The sequence below is a fragment of the Anabrus simplex genome, chromosome 1, assembly GCF_040414725.1.
Source record: "Anabrus simplex isolate iqAnaSimp1 chromosome 1, ASM4041472v1, whole genome shotgun sequence".
NCBI classification, from domain to species: domain Eukaryota; kingdom Metazoa; phylum Arthropoda; class Insecta; order Orthoptera; family Tettigoniidae; genus Anabrus; species Anabrus simplex.
Genome location: NC_090265.1, coordinates 1,608,679,116 through 1,608,695,929, shown reverse-complemented (window position 1 = coordinate 1,608,695,929; position 16,814 = coordinate 1,608,679,116). Strand labels below are relative to the sequence as shown.

Sequence of the window (16,814 nt, the reverse complement as noted above, 5' to 3'; positions counted from 1 at the left end):
ATCAAAATATGGAGGCAAATTTAATGATGGTGCAGACATTCATTCTAAGTAACTGGTGGCTAAACAGTAAGTTGTATCACAAAACAGATAGAACAATTGCCGCTCAATTTGTTGAGATGTACAACTTTGGTCCAATGACTTTTTGCTATGTCTTGTTCACTTATACATAAGATAAGATTTGCATTTCTCGATTTTAATCAAAACTCCCCAACTCGATTGTAACTGGTATTACAAAAAGGGGCCTGTTGTTACAATTAAAACTCCCCAACTTGATTGTGAATGGCAGTAGCAAGTCAGACTGCCATTATAGTAGAAACTCCCAAACTCGATTGTGAATGACAGTAGGAAACGTGACCTTCCATTATCATTAGAACTCCCCAATGTACACCTTACATTGGAAACAACAGCATATGGGAACATTCTTGTGGTGCTTCTCACACAACGCTAAGAGACATGCAATTTAATATAATTTTACTCACAGTGTGTACAATAATTTACATAGAAACCCGTATACAATGTAAAATAGTGTGGCGAAGCACAGGTACATCTGCTAGTTTATGTATATAAGAAAAAACGTTCAATATACTGCCCTGTGGGAACCTCCACTTAACCATTACAGGATTAGATGACACTTCACCTACTCTAATTATCTGAGTTCTATTTTCTAGAAATTTAGCCACCCATTCAACCACTCTTTTGTCTACTCCAATAGCTCTCATTTTTGTCAGTAATCTCCCATGATCTACTTTGTCAGAATCCTTGCATAGGTCAATACCAATACAGTTCATTTGACCTCTTGAATCTAAAATATCTGCTATATCTTGCTGGAATCCTACAAGTTAAGCCTCACTGGAATAACCTTTCTTAAACCCGGACTGCCTTCTATCAAACTAGTTAGTAATTTCACAAATGTGTCTAATATAATCAGAAAGAAGGCTTTCCCAAAGCTTACAAATAACACATGTCAAGCTGACTGGCCTGTAATTATCCACTTTATGTTTGTCACCCTTTCCCTTGTACACTGGAACTACTATTGCAAATCTCCATTCATTTGGTACCACTCCTACATGCAGACAGCAATCAAATAAGTATTTCATATATGGTACTATACCTCACTATGTGCCACTATATGGCACTATACCATAGCCTTTAGTATATCCCAAGAAATACTATTAATCCTAGCTGACCTTCTAGCTTTCAACTTTTGCATCATCTTGTAAATGTCTTTATTATCACAGATACATTTCAGTAATTCACCAGTATTAGTCGCCTCCTCTATCTGGACATTATTCTTATATTGAACTACCTTTACATGCTGTTGACTGGATACTTGTGCTTTGTATAAGTCCTCATAAATACACTCCCCCTGTTTATTAATTATCCCTGGAATGTCCTTCCAGGAACCTGTTTCTGCCTTAAAATATCTATACATATACTTCCATTGCTCCCTAAAATGTAAATGGCTGCCAATTATATTTGCCATTGTGTTATATTTGGCTGACTAAATTCAGTTTCCTGATAAGCTTCTTCAGTCTGTCCTTCCTCCTGCAACCATTCCTAATTATATTTCTTTCCAATATGCCTCTTTATTTCCCTGTTTTACCAGGTGAGTCAGCTGCGACGGGTGTTTTTGTGCTGTTAGGCATCCCATCGAACGTCAGTGAGGTGATGGTCGATTTTCTTTGCCGTATACCAAGCTACAGTCACCTTTAAAGCATTCATTGTGTCATCACTGCACTTTTTTTGCAAAAACATGTATGCAACAGATATTTACACAATACATTAAAACGAGACAAAGTCTCTCATAGTGCATTGGCACTGCCGCTGGCTCCAAGTAGCCTATGCAGTGGCCTCCACGGTATGCACTAGCCATGCGTCTTGGTGGGTGTGCTAAGTACCAACTGATGAGTCCAACTTAGCACATGCGGCAAAACGCTGGCAATCAGGAATGTGTTAGGTGGAAAATTTATAATGTCCAATAATGGACCAGTTATATTGATACATTAAACTGTCTTACAGTTATGTACAATGTACGTGCCAATTATAAGCTTTCGATTGGTTATGAAATTATCGCCAAAAGCGATGGCATACTGATAGAAAACGTGTGCGAGTTTGTGAAGCGGGACGCAGTTTTACACCAAGTAAGTAGAGATGGGCTAAACTCTTGTTTGAGATACTCGAGACTGACATCACTACTCTCAATGCATCTTCGAGGTTTTCGTAGGGATGGGCATAACTATCGTTTGAGATACTCGAGCGTGATGTCACTATCTTGATGCATCTCGAGGCATGCTTCAATTGGACCTCAGCCAGGATGAATATGGTAGAAACAGAAATGATTAGTAAACATTGAACACGAGCTGTCAGCATGGCTCATTTTGCTAAATAGCATCGGAGGGTATTATCCTCCGCTACGTTTTTGTCTTAGTTCGAATCTTCTCTTCAAATATTTTTGTTTATTTTTGTTTTGCAATCAGAGTTTTAGCTTCCAAACACACACCTGTTTGTGCAGAAATAACCAAATCGCTAATAGAAGTAATTGTAACATTACTGAATATACAAAATAACCAATAGATAATAAAATCCCTTCCACTTGAACACATGCAATATAAATCAATCATAATGTAAACAAACCTGATTACCTCGTGTCATCAGATCAGTTAGCTTGTATCTGTATTGCACTGAAAATAATAATAATAATAATAATAATAATAATAATAATAATAATAATAATAATAATAATAATAATAATAATAATAATAATAATAATAATAATAATAATAATAATAATAATAAACTTTGTTTTACGTCCATCCTAAATGCTAGTTCTTGGCAGACGCCAGGGTGTGGGATTATGTCCTGCAGGAGTTCTTTAATGTGCTGGAAGCCAACGACAGGGAATTGTTACCTTTAAAACAGTACACTGTGAGAAAAGTGTTTCGACAGAGGGTTATCGATTACTCTGTGTTACAGGCTTTGCTACTCTGGGTTTTGTGTTCTACATTTTGGTTATTGAATATTGCAGGCCTTTTCTCTATTGTGAAGGTATTTTCACAGAAATAAGGTTGTTTGCAGTAATAAAACTGAAAAAATCATAATTTAATTACCGGTTCTACTCTATAATGAGCCGCCAGAGACCACGGGTCCCTTGTACCAATATACACAGAAGGTTTCCCTGAACAATTTCCAAAAGTTTGTCGATGGAGTTTGGCTTTATCCTGTATATGTGCCTTCAGGTCTGATAATATTGTAGCTGGTAATGAATGATCCTTTTCATGGAAAGATCTATTTGTTACCATACTTATATAAAATTATCGATAGTCCAGAAGGAGACTTAATCCGAGAACGAGTCCCTTTTCAGATACATGCACACATATAACAGTATCTTGATGCCATTACCGGTATATATATTACCCTTTCTCTTCAAATTATTACACTATTCGATGCTTCGTAAAAGAAATAGTTTTGATTAAATCTTAAAAATACGTCACTCTCTTCATTACTATTTATTTCACATACCCAGTCATCGAACCATAGGAACTAATCAATGAAGGTTTTAAATATCTCACCTAGCTGAGAATCGAACCCATGTGCCCTTGGACCAACGGCCACCACGCTAACCATTTAGCCACGGAAGCGGACAGTGCCCAAGCAAAGTGCAGGAAATACCGATATATAAGTTGACTGCGAGTAGAGTATATAGAAGTGGACGTATCATCGTTAGTTGATCAGCAGGTGAAGTATAGTCAAGGGATAACACACCACATGTGCATGATGTCCTGATTCAAACTTTGAGATATGATTACGAGTCATGGACTGCATAAGACTAACTATTATAGTTGTCTTGGACTGCATCAGTTGCTTGAAATGCATCGAGAGTCTCGATATGTTTAATGCATCGAGAACTCTCAATACGTTCCCAGCACTGCCTCGAGACAAAGGGCTCATGCGCTTGACGTCACTATACGACATCGAGATAGCATTATGAGGCACGTATTGGATCGCTTGCTCAGAATGCTTCGAGAGCTTTGCATCAAAATAACAATTAAGTAAAAGGTTCCACCTGATCGATACTTTTTAGCCTTTGGCTAAATTTATGTCATTAAAAACTTAGAGAACATGTTTCAATTGCTTAGCAATCATCATCAGCTGTTTCGCATAAAGCTTAGGTGAAAAAGCATAAAACATTTCATAATTAAAATTAAAAAATGTTAGTAAGGGATGTTTAAGTGGTGAGGGAGGGTGGATGGGGGGGTGTTGTGTTTGTTAGTTAAGATTAAAATTATACAAATTAAAAACTATTCTAAACTAAAACATCTTTGATTTCATTCGTTGTCACTTGCACTGGTTCATTATTAAGTTTGACAGTTTTCTGTTAATGCTCTTGCACACTTGTCTTGATGGTATAGTGTTCCTTCTTTTTCTAGACCTTTCTTACTGTTCGGTGGAGAAGATTATGTAGGCAACATACCCTCAAATAATTTTTAATTAATTGTAACATTTTGCTGCCGGTTACAGGTCGTACTCCAAACTATCCAACTAAATGAAAACTGAACAATTCGACCAACAATCTACATAATCTTCTCCACTGAACAGTAAGAAAGGTCTAGAAAAAGAAGGAACACTATACCATCAATACAAGTGTGCAAGAGCATTAACGGAAAACTGTCTAACTTAATAATGAACCAGTGCAAGTGACAACAAACGAAATCAAAGATATTTTAGTTTAGAATAGTTTTTAATTTGTATAATTTTAATCTTAACTAACAAACCTCCCACCATCCACCCTCCTTCACCACTTAAACGTCCCTTACTAACATATTTTAATTTTAATTATGAAATGTTTTATGTGTTTTCACCTAAGCTTTATGCGAAACAGCTGATGATGATTGCTAAGCAATCGAAACATGTTCTCTAAGTTTTTAATGACATAAATTTAGCCGAAGGCTAAAAAGTATCGATCAGGTGGAACCTTTTACTTAATTGTTATCTTGATTACAACATCGATACGGAATGAAGTGGATAGTATGTAATAGCTTTGCACCATGCGACCCATCACTACAAGTAAGCTTTCTGTTAAACTGAAGGCAACAGTCACCATGTTGTAGTGGACTAACTACAGACGTGTTGATGCATGTTGCGTTGATAGGTGGGTTTGAATCCCATGAGCAGTAAATATGTTTATTCACATTTTAAACTTTGAGGATCAAATAAGAGCCCATTCATGCCACATTTGACCAATAGCATGCATGTTGAATGTGCAGTGGCCCGACACTTGGTGTATCCTAGCAGTCCTTGTCATTTTTTCGCTATGTATTCAGCAGATGAGTATGTTGACATGCTCCTCATCTATGGTGAAACAAGACAGAACACACAGCAAGCACAGCACCTATACCAGGAAAGATTTCCACACAGACAACAACAACAACAACATAAATATGTTTAGGAGATTGGAGCGACATTTGCGTATAACTTTGCCACTTTCCCGAACAGGTCCTGTTAGAGAGGCACCAGTTATGTCTGGTGATACTGCTGAGATGATTTTGGACATTTTCCAGGAGAATCCTCACATGAGTACCCGGGCAGTACCACAATAGGCCAACATCAGCCAGTTGTAAGGATATTGCATTGCAGTTTTTTTTTTTTTTTTTTTGGTCTGTATCACCTGCAACTACATCAAGAACTCCACGGATGAGATTTTGAAACTCATGTTACTTTCTGTGCGTGGATACTGATGCAAGTGGAAAATGATCCAGTATTTGTATCTCACATTTTATTTTTGGACAAGGCACGATTTCATAATAACGGCTCTATGAACCCTCATAATATGCACTACTGGAGTGTTGAAAATCCCCACTGGGTAAGGCAGGCAGCATTTCAGGCATGATGGGGAGTAAATGTCTGGTGAGGTATACTAGGCCATATTTCTTTGAGGAACGTTTGACAGGAGACCGGTACCTACAGTTTCTTCAAGACCAACTTCCATTGCTGCTAGAGTATGCGCTCCTGGGTGATATCAACATGGCAGAGCTCCCCCTCACATCCTAGCAGATGTTTGCAACTACCTGAATGTTACACATCCCGGTCGATGGATAGGAAGGGAGGACCTGTCACCTGGCCTGCTAGATCGCCCAATTTGACGCCACTGGACTTCTTCCTATGGGGCTATTTGAAGGATGTAGTGTACGCTCAGCAAACAGAAAATCCGGAAAGCCTTCAAAACCTTAATATGAAAGCGTGTGAATCCATAACAACTACAATGCTACAAAGAGCCCGAATGACAGTTCAACGGTGTGCTATAACATGCATTACTGCAGAAGGCCATCTATTTGAACACTTACTGCACTAACAGGCTGTTGCTCAGTCAGGAGGGTTCAAACCCCCATCCATTCTATCCTCGTCCAGCCCTGCTAATAAAACATCCACATAAGCAGCTTTAATGGCCTAGAACAGTGCCAAAATAAATAAATAAATAAATAAATAAATAAATAAATAAATAAATAAATAAATAAATAAATATACAAGAATGTCCTGACTGACTGACTAATTCAGCATCACCGAGCCAAAACTACTGGACATAAAGAAATAAAATTTTAGAGATACATTTATATTAGGGTGTAGGTGCACACTAAGGGAGGATTTTTGGATACTTTGTCACTAAGGGGGTGAAAAGGAGGGGTGAATTTTTAAAATGAGGATACATAAAAGTTTACAGACGTAAAAATTGGTATTTGGAATCTCCTTTAAAGATAAAGAAACATGTATTTTTTTGTTATCAGAAAATCCCATTAAAAGGGGTGAAAAGGGGGGAAAAGGTGTCGAACCCCTTTTATGAGGAGACTATATCTCAAAAACTGAAGATGTTATAGACATGAAAACTGATATTTGGAATCTCCTTTGAAAATAAAGAAACACTCATTTTGTGTTTTTGGATAATCTGATGAATAGGGGGTGAACAGGAGTGACAAACGGGGTGAAATTTTAAAAAGACTATCTCTGCAAAACTATCTCAGACACATAACATATTACAGATTTGAAAACTGGTTTTTAAAATGTTCTGTAAAAGTAAAGAAAAATATTTTTTTCAGAAAATCCACTTAAGAGGAACTGAAAAAGGGGGTCAGTTTTTAAAATGAGCATATCTATTGTATATCTCAAATCTTAACATGTTACAGACATGAAAATTGGTATTTGGAATCTCCTTTAAAAATAAGGAAACACAAAGTTCTTTGGTTTTTGGAAAGAAAAAAAAACCTTACTTCTGTATTGCAGTCCTTCACATTCAGTTTTCTTTCGACTCTGTAATATAAGGCCGTCTTATAAAATTAATTATAGCGTAGACTGTAGTTCCTTAATGCCCGACTTTGCATACCGATTTTCATTAAATTCTGTTTACCCATTTTCTCGTGATGGCGCTGATATGATCTTAGCAACAAAAATCCATATTCATGAATATCTCCGTTATCATAGCCGATACGGTCAAAATGTATAAGACATAAATAATCGGAAATTTAATACTATGTAACTTTATTTATATAGTAATTGTCCATAAGACCACTAATAACACAAATATTCGAGAATTAAATTTTGGGTCTTCCTCTAAACTACCATTTCGCTCAGCGTGAATAAAGTTATTTATGGCCTAGATTGTAGCGACTTATTCCCCGAATTTGCGTACCAATTTTATTTATGATGGGACAACTAATAACAAATATTTGAGAATTAAATTTTAGGCCTTCCCCTAAACTACCATTTTTCTTAACATGAATAAAATTATTTATGGCGTAGATTGTAGTGACTTATTTGCCGACTTTGCATACCTATTTTAATTAAGATAGAACCACTAATGACATAAATATTTGCAAATAAAATGTTAGGCCTTTTCCTAAACTACCATTTCTTTCAGAGTGAATAAGATTATTTATAGTTTATATTGTAGCAACTTATTTTAGAACTTTACATACTGGTTTTCATTAAGATAGGACCACAAATAATATAAATATTTGAGAATTAAATTTTAGGTCTTCCCCTAAACTACCATTTCTCTCGGCGTGAGAAAGATTATTTGTGGCCTAGATTGTAGCGACTTATTCCCGGACTTTACATACCGATTTTTATTAAATTCTCTTCAGCTGTTTTCTCGTGATGTGTGTACAGACAGACAGACAGACAGACAGAAATTGCAGAAAATTTAAAAATGCATTTCCTTGTTATTATGGACATGATTGATACAGAAATACCATTATTTTCAAATTTTGAACAATGTACAGACAAAACTCTTACTTTATATATATAGATATTATGAGGATACATATAAATATCTCAAAAACTGAAGGTGTTACAGACGAACAGACATGAAAACCAGTATTTGGAATTTTCTTTAAAAATAATGAAACACATATATTTTTGTTTTTGGAAAATCCACTTAAGGGGCTGAAAAGAATTGGAAAAGCAGGTGAATTTTTAAAACGAGTACCGGCTTATCTACATTATGTGTCAAAAACTTAACATGTTAGGGACAAGAAACTTAGTATTTGGAAAGTCCTTTAAAATACAGGAACATGTACCTTTTTGTTTTCGGGAAGGCTCTTAACGGGAAGTGAAAAGAAGTTAAAAATAGTTGAATTATTTTTTATGAGGATACTTATATCTTAAAATCTGAAGATGTTACAGATGTGAAAATTGGTATTTGTAATCCTTTAAAAATAAAGAAACATGTATTTTTGTTTTTGGAAAATACACTTAGATGTAGGTGGGGGTGGGGGTAGAGGAAGGACTGATCAAGGGGTTGAATTCTTTTTACGAGGAGACTTACGTATACCTCAAAATTGAAGATGTTACAGATGTGGGAATAGGGATTCTGAATCTCCTTTAAAAATAAACATATATTTATTTTTTTGACTTGAGAGAAGACTACTTTTCACATGTACAGTTCTATGCCGCATGGTCATCTTAGCCCCAAAAGGTAATACCACAAACATGGTTTACAAAGAATCTCTGGGGTAAATGAAACTCAATTTTTGGGTGAGGAATTTTAAGATAATATCATAATACAATGCCGAGGAATGAGTACTTTGATCAAATTACAAAATCCATGCGAGCGAAGCTGCGGGTAATTGCTAGTAAATAAATAAATTCTTTCTTTCTTTCTTTCTTCCTTAATCTGTTTACCCTCCACAGTTGGTTTTTCCCTCGGACTCAGCGAGGGATCCCACCTCTACCATCTCAGGGGCAGTGTCTTGGAGAGTGTGACTTTAGGTCGGGTGATACAACTGGGGAGGAGGACCAGTACCTCACCCAGGTGGCCTTACCTGCTATGCTAAACCATCCCTGCATTTGCCTGAAGGAGATGTGGGAAACCACAGAAAAGCACTTCTAGGATGGCTGAGGTGGGAATCAAACCCTGCTATACTCAGTTGACCTCCTCAGGCTGAGTGGACCCTGTTCCAGCCCTCGTACCACTTTTCAAATTTTGTTGCAGAGCCGGGGATCAAACCTAGGCCTCTAGGGGTGGCAGCTAATCACACTAACCACTACACCACAGAGACAGACAATAAATAAATAAATTAATTAATTAATTAAATAACCTACGATGTGAGGGCATTTGGATACATTGGCTCTGTGGATGATCCTCAAAGTACAAAATGCAAATAAAATTTATAGGCTTAAGTGGGATTCAAACCCACCCACCAAACACAGCTGTAATAACAGCACTGCACATAATCTATGACACCACGGCAACTCCAGCGGGTAGGTTTCCAGAAAGCCTACTAGATGGACTACTACTTCCGCTTCACAAATGCACACATTTTCTATCAGTATGCGATTGCTTTTAGCATTCATTTCATACCCTACTGAAAGCTCATAATTGGCACGCACTTTTTACATAACTGTATGACAGTTTGATACATTGTGTAAAGGCCTGTCGCATACGGTACATGTTTTTGCAAAGGTAATGGTGCAGTGAGTGATTAAAGGCGATTGTTGCTTGGTATACGGCAAAGGAGAATAGACCATAAATGACACCAGTGACGTTCAGTGGGATGCCGAACAGCATGAAACGTCAGGTGCGGCTGACTCACCCCAGTATATGTATAATTGGTCCTTACCATTCTTTACCACTTTTAAAGGTTCACACCTGTTTTCACACTCCTCAACAATTGCTTTAAACCCATCCCATAGGCTGTTTAAATTTATATTTTCAATTGTGCATCGACCACAACTGCTTTTTAAAAATTCCCCCATGCCCCTCTTATCAACCATATGGTATTGCCTAATATTCCTACTTCTACGACCTTTCTTTCTAATACATTTATTTTTAACTATAGCAAAAACTTTTCATCCCCAATGATATTAGGTTTTCTCTGCTGATTAGTGTTAAGAGAAAATGGTTGCCCTGCTGTAATTTCTCTTTAAACAATGATCACCACCTCCTCCTACTTATTGGACCCAGATTTGATTTCTAGTTCTGTCACAAACTGAAGACTGGTTTGAGGGATGGAAACAGGATAACTCAGCTCAGGAAGATAACTGATTCCTTCCCAGTTACATATAGCTGCACTCAGAAGTGAAGAAACCCCAACAAAGCATATTATCAGACTTCACATGTATTACCTACACTTGGCTGATGGCCAAAATGTCCTTAGCCCATTCCTTGAAACAATAATGAAAATGAAAATCCACAGCCTCTTTCTAGTTTCAACCAGGTCAGGAATGGAATGAATGAAGTCCCCATCTAGGGACAAGGACAGAAACTGTGCCAGCTGCTGAAGCCTGTCACACTCCTCTGGAAAGATGAAATGAAATGATTTTGGAGAGCATCGCTGAAAAACTGGAGAAAACTGGAGTACCTGGAGAAAAACATGTCCAGCTTCCACTTTGTCCAGTACAAATCTCACATGGAGTTATCAAGATTTGAACCACAGAACTCAGCAGTGAGAGGCTAGCACTCTGCTGCCTGAGCCACATAGGCTATCCTTGAAACAGTAATAATAATGTGACGCACTAACATTATTCTTCCTTCTTCACTAAATAATGTGGGTCCTCGATCATTATTGGCTCCTACAGTGGAACTTTGAACAGCAGTTACTAGTGTTACTTAGACAGGCTGCTCACCTTCATTATATCCCACATTGTAAATATTCTCATAAATTCAGATTATGGTTAAATCACTCTAATAAACAAGATGGTTAAATCACTCTAATAAACAAGATCAGAGTTGAGTTCTGTAAATAAGATAACATTCAAGGATACTTTCATACAACACAATGACAATGGCTCCATTTTAGTTTTGTGTTCTGATCATCCTGATTTGAATGCAGTTATTCTCACTCTAATATTTGAATATAATACAATCTACAATGAAGAATTCAATATCCACATTATTAGTAAGTACTGGTACAAACTGCACAAAAATTACATGTGGGAACAGTTATGTTTTAATTTAATAGGGTATTTGGTTGTCACCAATATTCCTTAGATTATTGTACTTTACACTATACCTAACATAAGTACAATTCTTTATTGAAAGTAAATCACTGGTCAGCACACAGAAAAGTTCAGTTGATTCTAAGACTTCTAGGAACCCAAGGTTGAATCACACTTCCATATTGTTATTTTACTGAAACAAATGCTCTGTTACACTTTGTTACTCTCTGAACAGTAGGGCTGCCTGTTCAATAGTACATTTTTTTAACAGTTTTTAATTGGATTGATTGACATTAAGACTAAATTGATCATTTGCAACATTTATACAAAAGATTACATAGCCTGTCTATTTAAAAACCCTGATTAATAGTCACATAACATTTAGTGACAGAGGAAGTATATATATGTGGTATAGTAGTGTAATAATAATAATTTTGGGTATCTTTTGCTAGTTTGGTGCAGATCTTGAAATGTAGACCCTCCAACAAGGGTGGGTGGCATCTGCCATGTATAGGAAACTGCATGTTAATGTAGTAGAGGATAGTAATGTGCATGATACATGGTTTGCAGGAATCTCAGGAGCAGTGCAAAAACTCATTCCTGAGCTGAGATAATGAACTGTATATGATTAAAATCCCCATTCCAGCTGTGAATCAAACCCAGGACCTAGATGGAAAAAAAAAAAAAAAAAAGACCAAGATGCTGACCACTCAGCCATGAAGCCAGACAGTATAACTGGCACCATACATCATCGTTGGATCTGTGAAGACTGTTTTGTGACCATACTATTGGAGAAATGCAGACCTGAAACTCGTATATCATTAATGAGAAATAAATAGTATAATTCACATGATATTGAGCCTTAGATGACAAGAAGTTACCAGCCAAAATTCTAAGCTCAAATAATTTATGTAGCAATTTTTGGAGGTGCAAGAACAATATGTATAGTGTATATCAGATGAATCAGCTGCCCTAACCAGGCCAGTAAAACATGCTCAAAGCAGAACTTGAATAAAGGGGTAACTTATCTACTACAGAATATTTTCTTGATCCCGGTGAAGCTTACAGCATTATAACGTTCTTACTTTTGTATAGTGTGGAATCTCCACAACACGGAAACAGGAATGAAAAATGAAAATATTCCTTAAAATCTACTTGTACACTGCGGATAATATTAGGAACTGATGTAGTCCTACGTACAATATTTGTGCATTTCTGGTGCTGGTTGATCAATATCAGTATTTGGACGAACTAACGCAGAGAGTGGTAATACAGGTGGTGGAAAGAATGAAGTGCTAGAAAACACATCGGCAATATCCAATTTATGTCAAGTAAGAAATAATCCCTGTGAGGAAGAGAATATTATGCAAAGTGATAAACAACTTATGACACACCACATTTTTGAATCACCCACAGCTCTTTTAGCAGTGAGAAACACCAAGAAACAGGAGGAGACGGAAGAAAGAGATGAGCAAGGAGATGAAGATCAAAACAAGATTTGAACCCATGAACAGGCCCACAGTGCTTTTGTGTCATAAAGCAATTTGCCATTACATATACCAGTAACTCTTCCACTCTTCTTGAACTAATGTACTCAGCTCAGGACTGCATTCAGAAAGACACAATTAGAAAGGAGAGCAAACAAGTTTCTTTGTTTGATCCGTGGAAGAAAGTGTTGTGAAGTACTGTATATAGTTTGATGATCGAAATAAATTTAAGGAGCGTATATCCATTGTTGTGAAATACTGTAATATAGTGTTGCAACATTATCAAAATGATAAACTGCGTATCATACTGTATGCAGTAACAAAGCGCAGTAATAAAAATGAATAAATCTGTGTACTATAGTACTATATATGTACATAAATCTGGATAGTCGAGCGTCATGCGTAGCCAAAGACAGGTAAGCTCTAAATAATATTTTGAAATACTGTGCCTGTATATACTGTATTATGTTTTGTGTAATGGTGGTGGTGATTGGTGTAAAAAACAAGAAAACAACATTTTGTGTAATGTGGAAACTTGTCTAATTCAGAATAATATTTTGGTCCCTTGCAATTCCACTTTGAGCAAGTTTTACTGTATTTTGTTCTGCGGTACAACAAAAGTGTGAGATCATTGTGAGGTCAATATTTCTCTGCTAGCATCCTGCATGGTACTAATTCATTGTAAGCACATCCTGCAAACAATTTTAAACACTATTATCATTCTTGCCATATGACTATAGACTGTTCAAGAAATATGATATCCTTTCAATTACTCATCAAGACCGCCTGGTGGCCATGGTCATTAAGTCGATAAGGTCTTGGTGCTGTGGTTAGGTGGTTCAAGTCCCTTTAGTGAAAAGAAAAACTTTCACCATGAGAATGTTGGCTGGTAGTGTAGGGCAGGTGTTGGTAAGCAATTTTTAATCCTTAGATTGCATGTCAAAAACTTTGATTCAATTCCAAACCTCCCCAAAGTGTTCACACGGATTGAGAGCACATGATGCTGTTGTTATTGTTGAAGATTCACCCATCAGATGGGGATGTTAAGCGTTGAGCAGACCCCTCGATGTTATTTGAAAGGAGCAAGCTATCTGTCGATACCAGGTTTCACCCTCTTCCTACCTCATAATCATCATCATCATCATCATCATCATCTTATACCCGGATGGGTAGGCCACCCATAAGTGTTAAATAGAAAGAGATCCACCGGGTGAACCCAATATGTCCTTGAAAATTCCCAGCACTAAAAGGCATATGCTAAATATATATATAAGAACTTGTCCTGACTGACTGACTGACTGACTGATTCATCATTGCCGAGCCAAAACTATTGGACATAAAGAAATAAAATTTTGCGGATATATTCATATTAAGATGTAGGTGGTCACTAAGAGAGGATTTTTGGATATTCCGTCGCTAAGGGGGTGAAAAAGGGGGTGAAATTTCAAAATGAGTGTATCTATATCTCAATACTTTATAAAAGTTTACAGATGTAAAAATTGGTATTTAGAATCTTCTTTAAAAATAAGAAAACACGTATTTTTTTGTTTTCAGAAAATCCCAATAGGAGGTGTAAAAAAGGGTGAAAAATGGGTTGAATGCCTTTAATCAGGATACCGGTACTTATATCACAGAAACTGAAGATATTGCAGACCTGAAAATTGGTACATTTGATCTCTTTTAAAAATAAAGAAACACGCATTTTTTTGTTTTTGGAAAATCCAATTAATGGGACGGTGAAAAGGGGGGTGAATTTTTAAAACGAGTGCATCTATATCTCAAAACTTTTTAAGTTTACAGATGTAAAAATTGGTATTTAGAATCTCCATTAAAAATAAAGAAATATGTTTTTTTTTTCGGAAAATCCCATTAGGAGGGGTGAAAAGGGGTGAAAGAGGGATTGAATGCCTTTAATGAGGATACTTATATCTCAGAAACTGAAGATATTACAGACCTGAAAATTGGTGTTTGGGATCTCTTTTACAAATAAAGAAAAACGTACTTTTTTGTTTTTGTGAAATCCAATTAATGAGGGGTGAAGAGGGGGTGAATTTTTAAAATGAGTGTATCTATATCTCAAAACTTTTAGATTTATAGATGTAAAAATTGGTATTTAGAATCTCCTTTAAAAATAAAGAAACACATATTTTTTTGTTTTTGGAAAAACCCAATAGGAAGGGTGGAAAAGGGTGAAAAGGGGTTGAATTCCTTTAATGAGGCTACTTATATTCCAGAACCTGAAGATATTACAGACCTGAAAATTGGTATTTGGGATCTACTTTAAATATAAAGAAACAGGTATTTTTTCATTTTTGGAAAATCCAAATAATGGGTGGTGAAAAGGGGCGTGAATTTTTAAAATGAGTGTGTCTATGTCTTAAAATTTTAAAAGTTCACAGATGTAAAAATTGGTATTTAGAATCTCCTTTAAAAAAAAAGGAAAACCTATTGTTTTGTTTTCTGTAAATCCAAATAGGAGGGGTGTAAAAGGATGAATAATGGGTTGAATGCCTTTAATGAGGATACATATATCTCAGAAATTGAAGATATTACAGAACTGAAAATTTGTATGTGGGATCTCCTTTAAAAATAAAGAAACACGTATATTTTTGTTTTAGGAAAATCCAATTAATGGCAGTTAAACAGGAGTGACAAATTGGGGTGAATTGTTTGAAGGACTATATCTACAGAATATCTGAGAAACGTAAAATGTTACAGACGTAAAAAGTGGGTATTTGGAATCTCCTGTAAATGTAGAGAAACATAGGTGATTTGTTTTTGGAAACTCCACTTAAGGGGAACTAAAAAGGGTGAAATTTTAAAGTGAGAATTTCTACAGTATATCTCAAAAAGCTTAACATGTTACAGAAGGCAAAAATGGTATTTTTTTTCTCTCTATTAAAAATAAAGAAATGTGAATTTTAAGTTTTCGGAAATACCACTTGGGAGGAGGGGGGGGGGGGGGGTAAAAGTGACTGAAAATGGTGTTGAATTATTTTAATTAGGCTAGTGATATCTCAAAAATGAAGATGTTACAGATGTGAAATTTGATATTTTGAATCTGCTTTAAAAGTAAAGAAACACGTTTTCTCGAAAAATCCAATGAAGAGGGGGGGGGGGGTGAAAGAATTGAAAAATTAGGCTAATTGACTTAATTGTATGAGAATACATACATCTAATAAAAACTAAAGTTGTTACAGATGTGGAAATTGGTATTTGGATCTCCTTTAAAACAAAGCAAAACACATTTTGGGGGGGAACCATCTTGGGGGGTGGGAGTGAAAAGGAGTTGCATTCCTTTCATGAGGACACATAAATCAAAAACTGAAGGAGTTAGAGTCGTGATAATTGGTATTTAGAAGATCCTTTACTATTAAAGAAACAGGTATGTTTTGCCGGAAAATTCACTTGGCGTAGGGGGGGGGGGGAGGAGGAGGAGTGTGAAAGGAAGTGAAAAAAATTATTTTTATGGGGATACTTATACCTCAAAACTGAAGGTACCGGTAATAGACATGAACATTGGTGTTTGGAATCTCCTTTAAACATAAAGAAACATGCCTTCTTTAATTTTTGGGGGGCGGGGGGTAAATAAACTTAATGGCGGTGGAGTGTAAAAGAAGGTGAGACCAATTGATTTTACTGTTCATAATGTACTTATAAGGAGCCTACGTTGCTCAGGTGGCAGCGCGACGGCCTCTCACAGCTGGGTTCCGTGGTTCAAATCCCGGTCACTCCATGTGACATTCGTACTGGACAAAACGGAGGCGGGACAGGTTTTTCTCCGGATACTTTGGTTTCCCTGTCATCATTCATTCCAGCAACACTGTCCAATATCATTTTATTTCATTTGTCATTCATTAATCATTGCCCCAGAGGAGTGTGACAGGCTTCAGCAGCTGG

At 36.4% G+C, this 16,814-nt stretch overlaps 1 protein-coding gene across 4 annotated transcripts in view; it reads left to right on the top strand.

Annotated features, from left to right (window-relative positions):
- Positions 1–16,814, top strand: part of LOC136858585 (probable endochitinase) — a 169,569-nt gene that overhangs the window by 83,782 nt on the left and 68,973 nt on the right. Inside the window, exon 1 of one of the 4 annotated variants that reach the window (XM_067138251.1) lies at positions 11,253–11,387. The exons of 2 other annotated variants lie outside the window; for them this stretch is intronic. In XM_067138251.1, coding sequence (XP_066994352.1) covers positions 11,361–11,387 — 27 coding nt within the window. In that variant the 5' untranslated portion in view covers positions 11,253–11,360. Of the gene's footprint in view, positions 1–11,252; positions 11,388–16,814 lie in introns of those variants that run through there. One more of the 4 variants, XM_067138252.1, reaches the window with a different exon arrangement.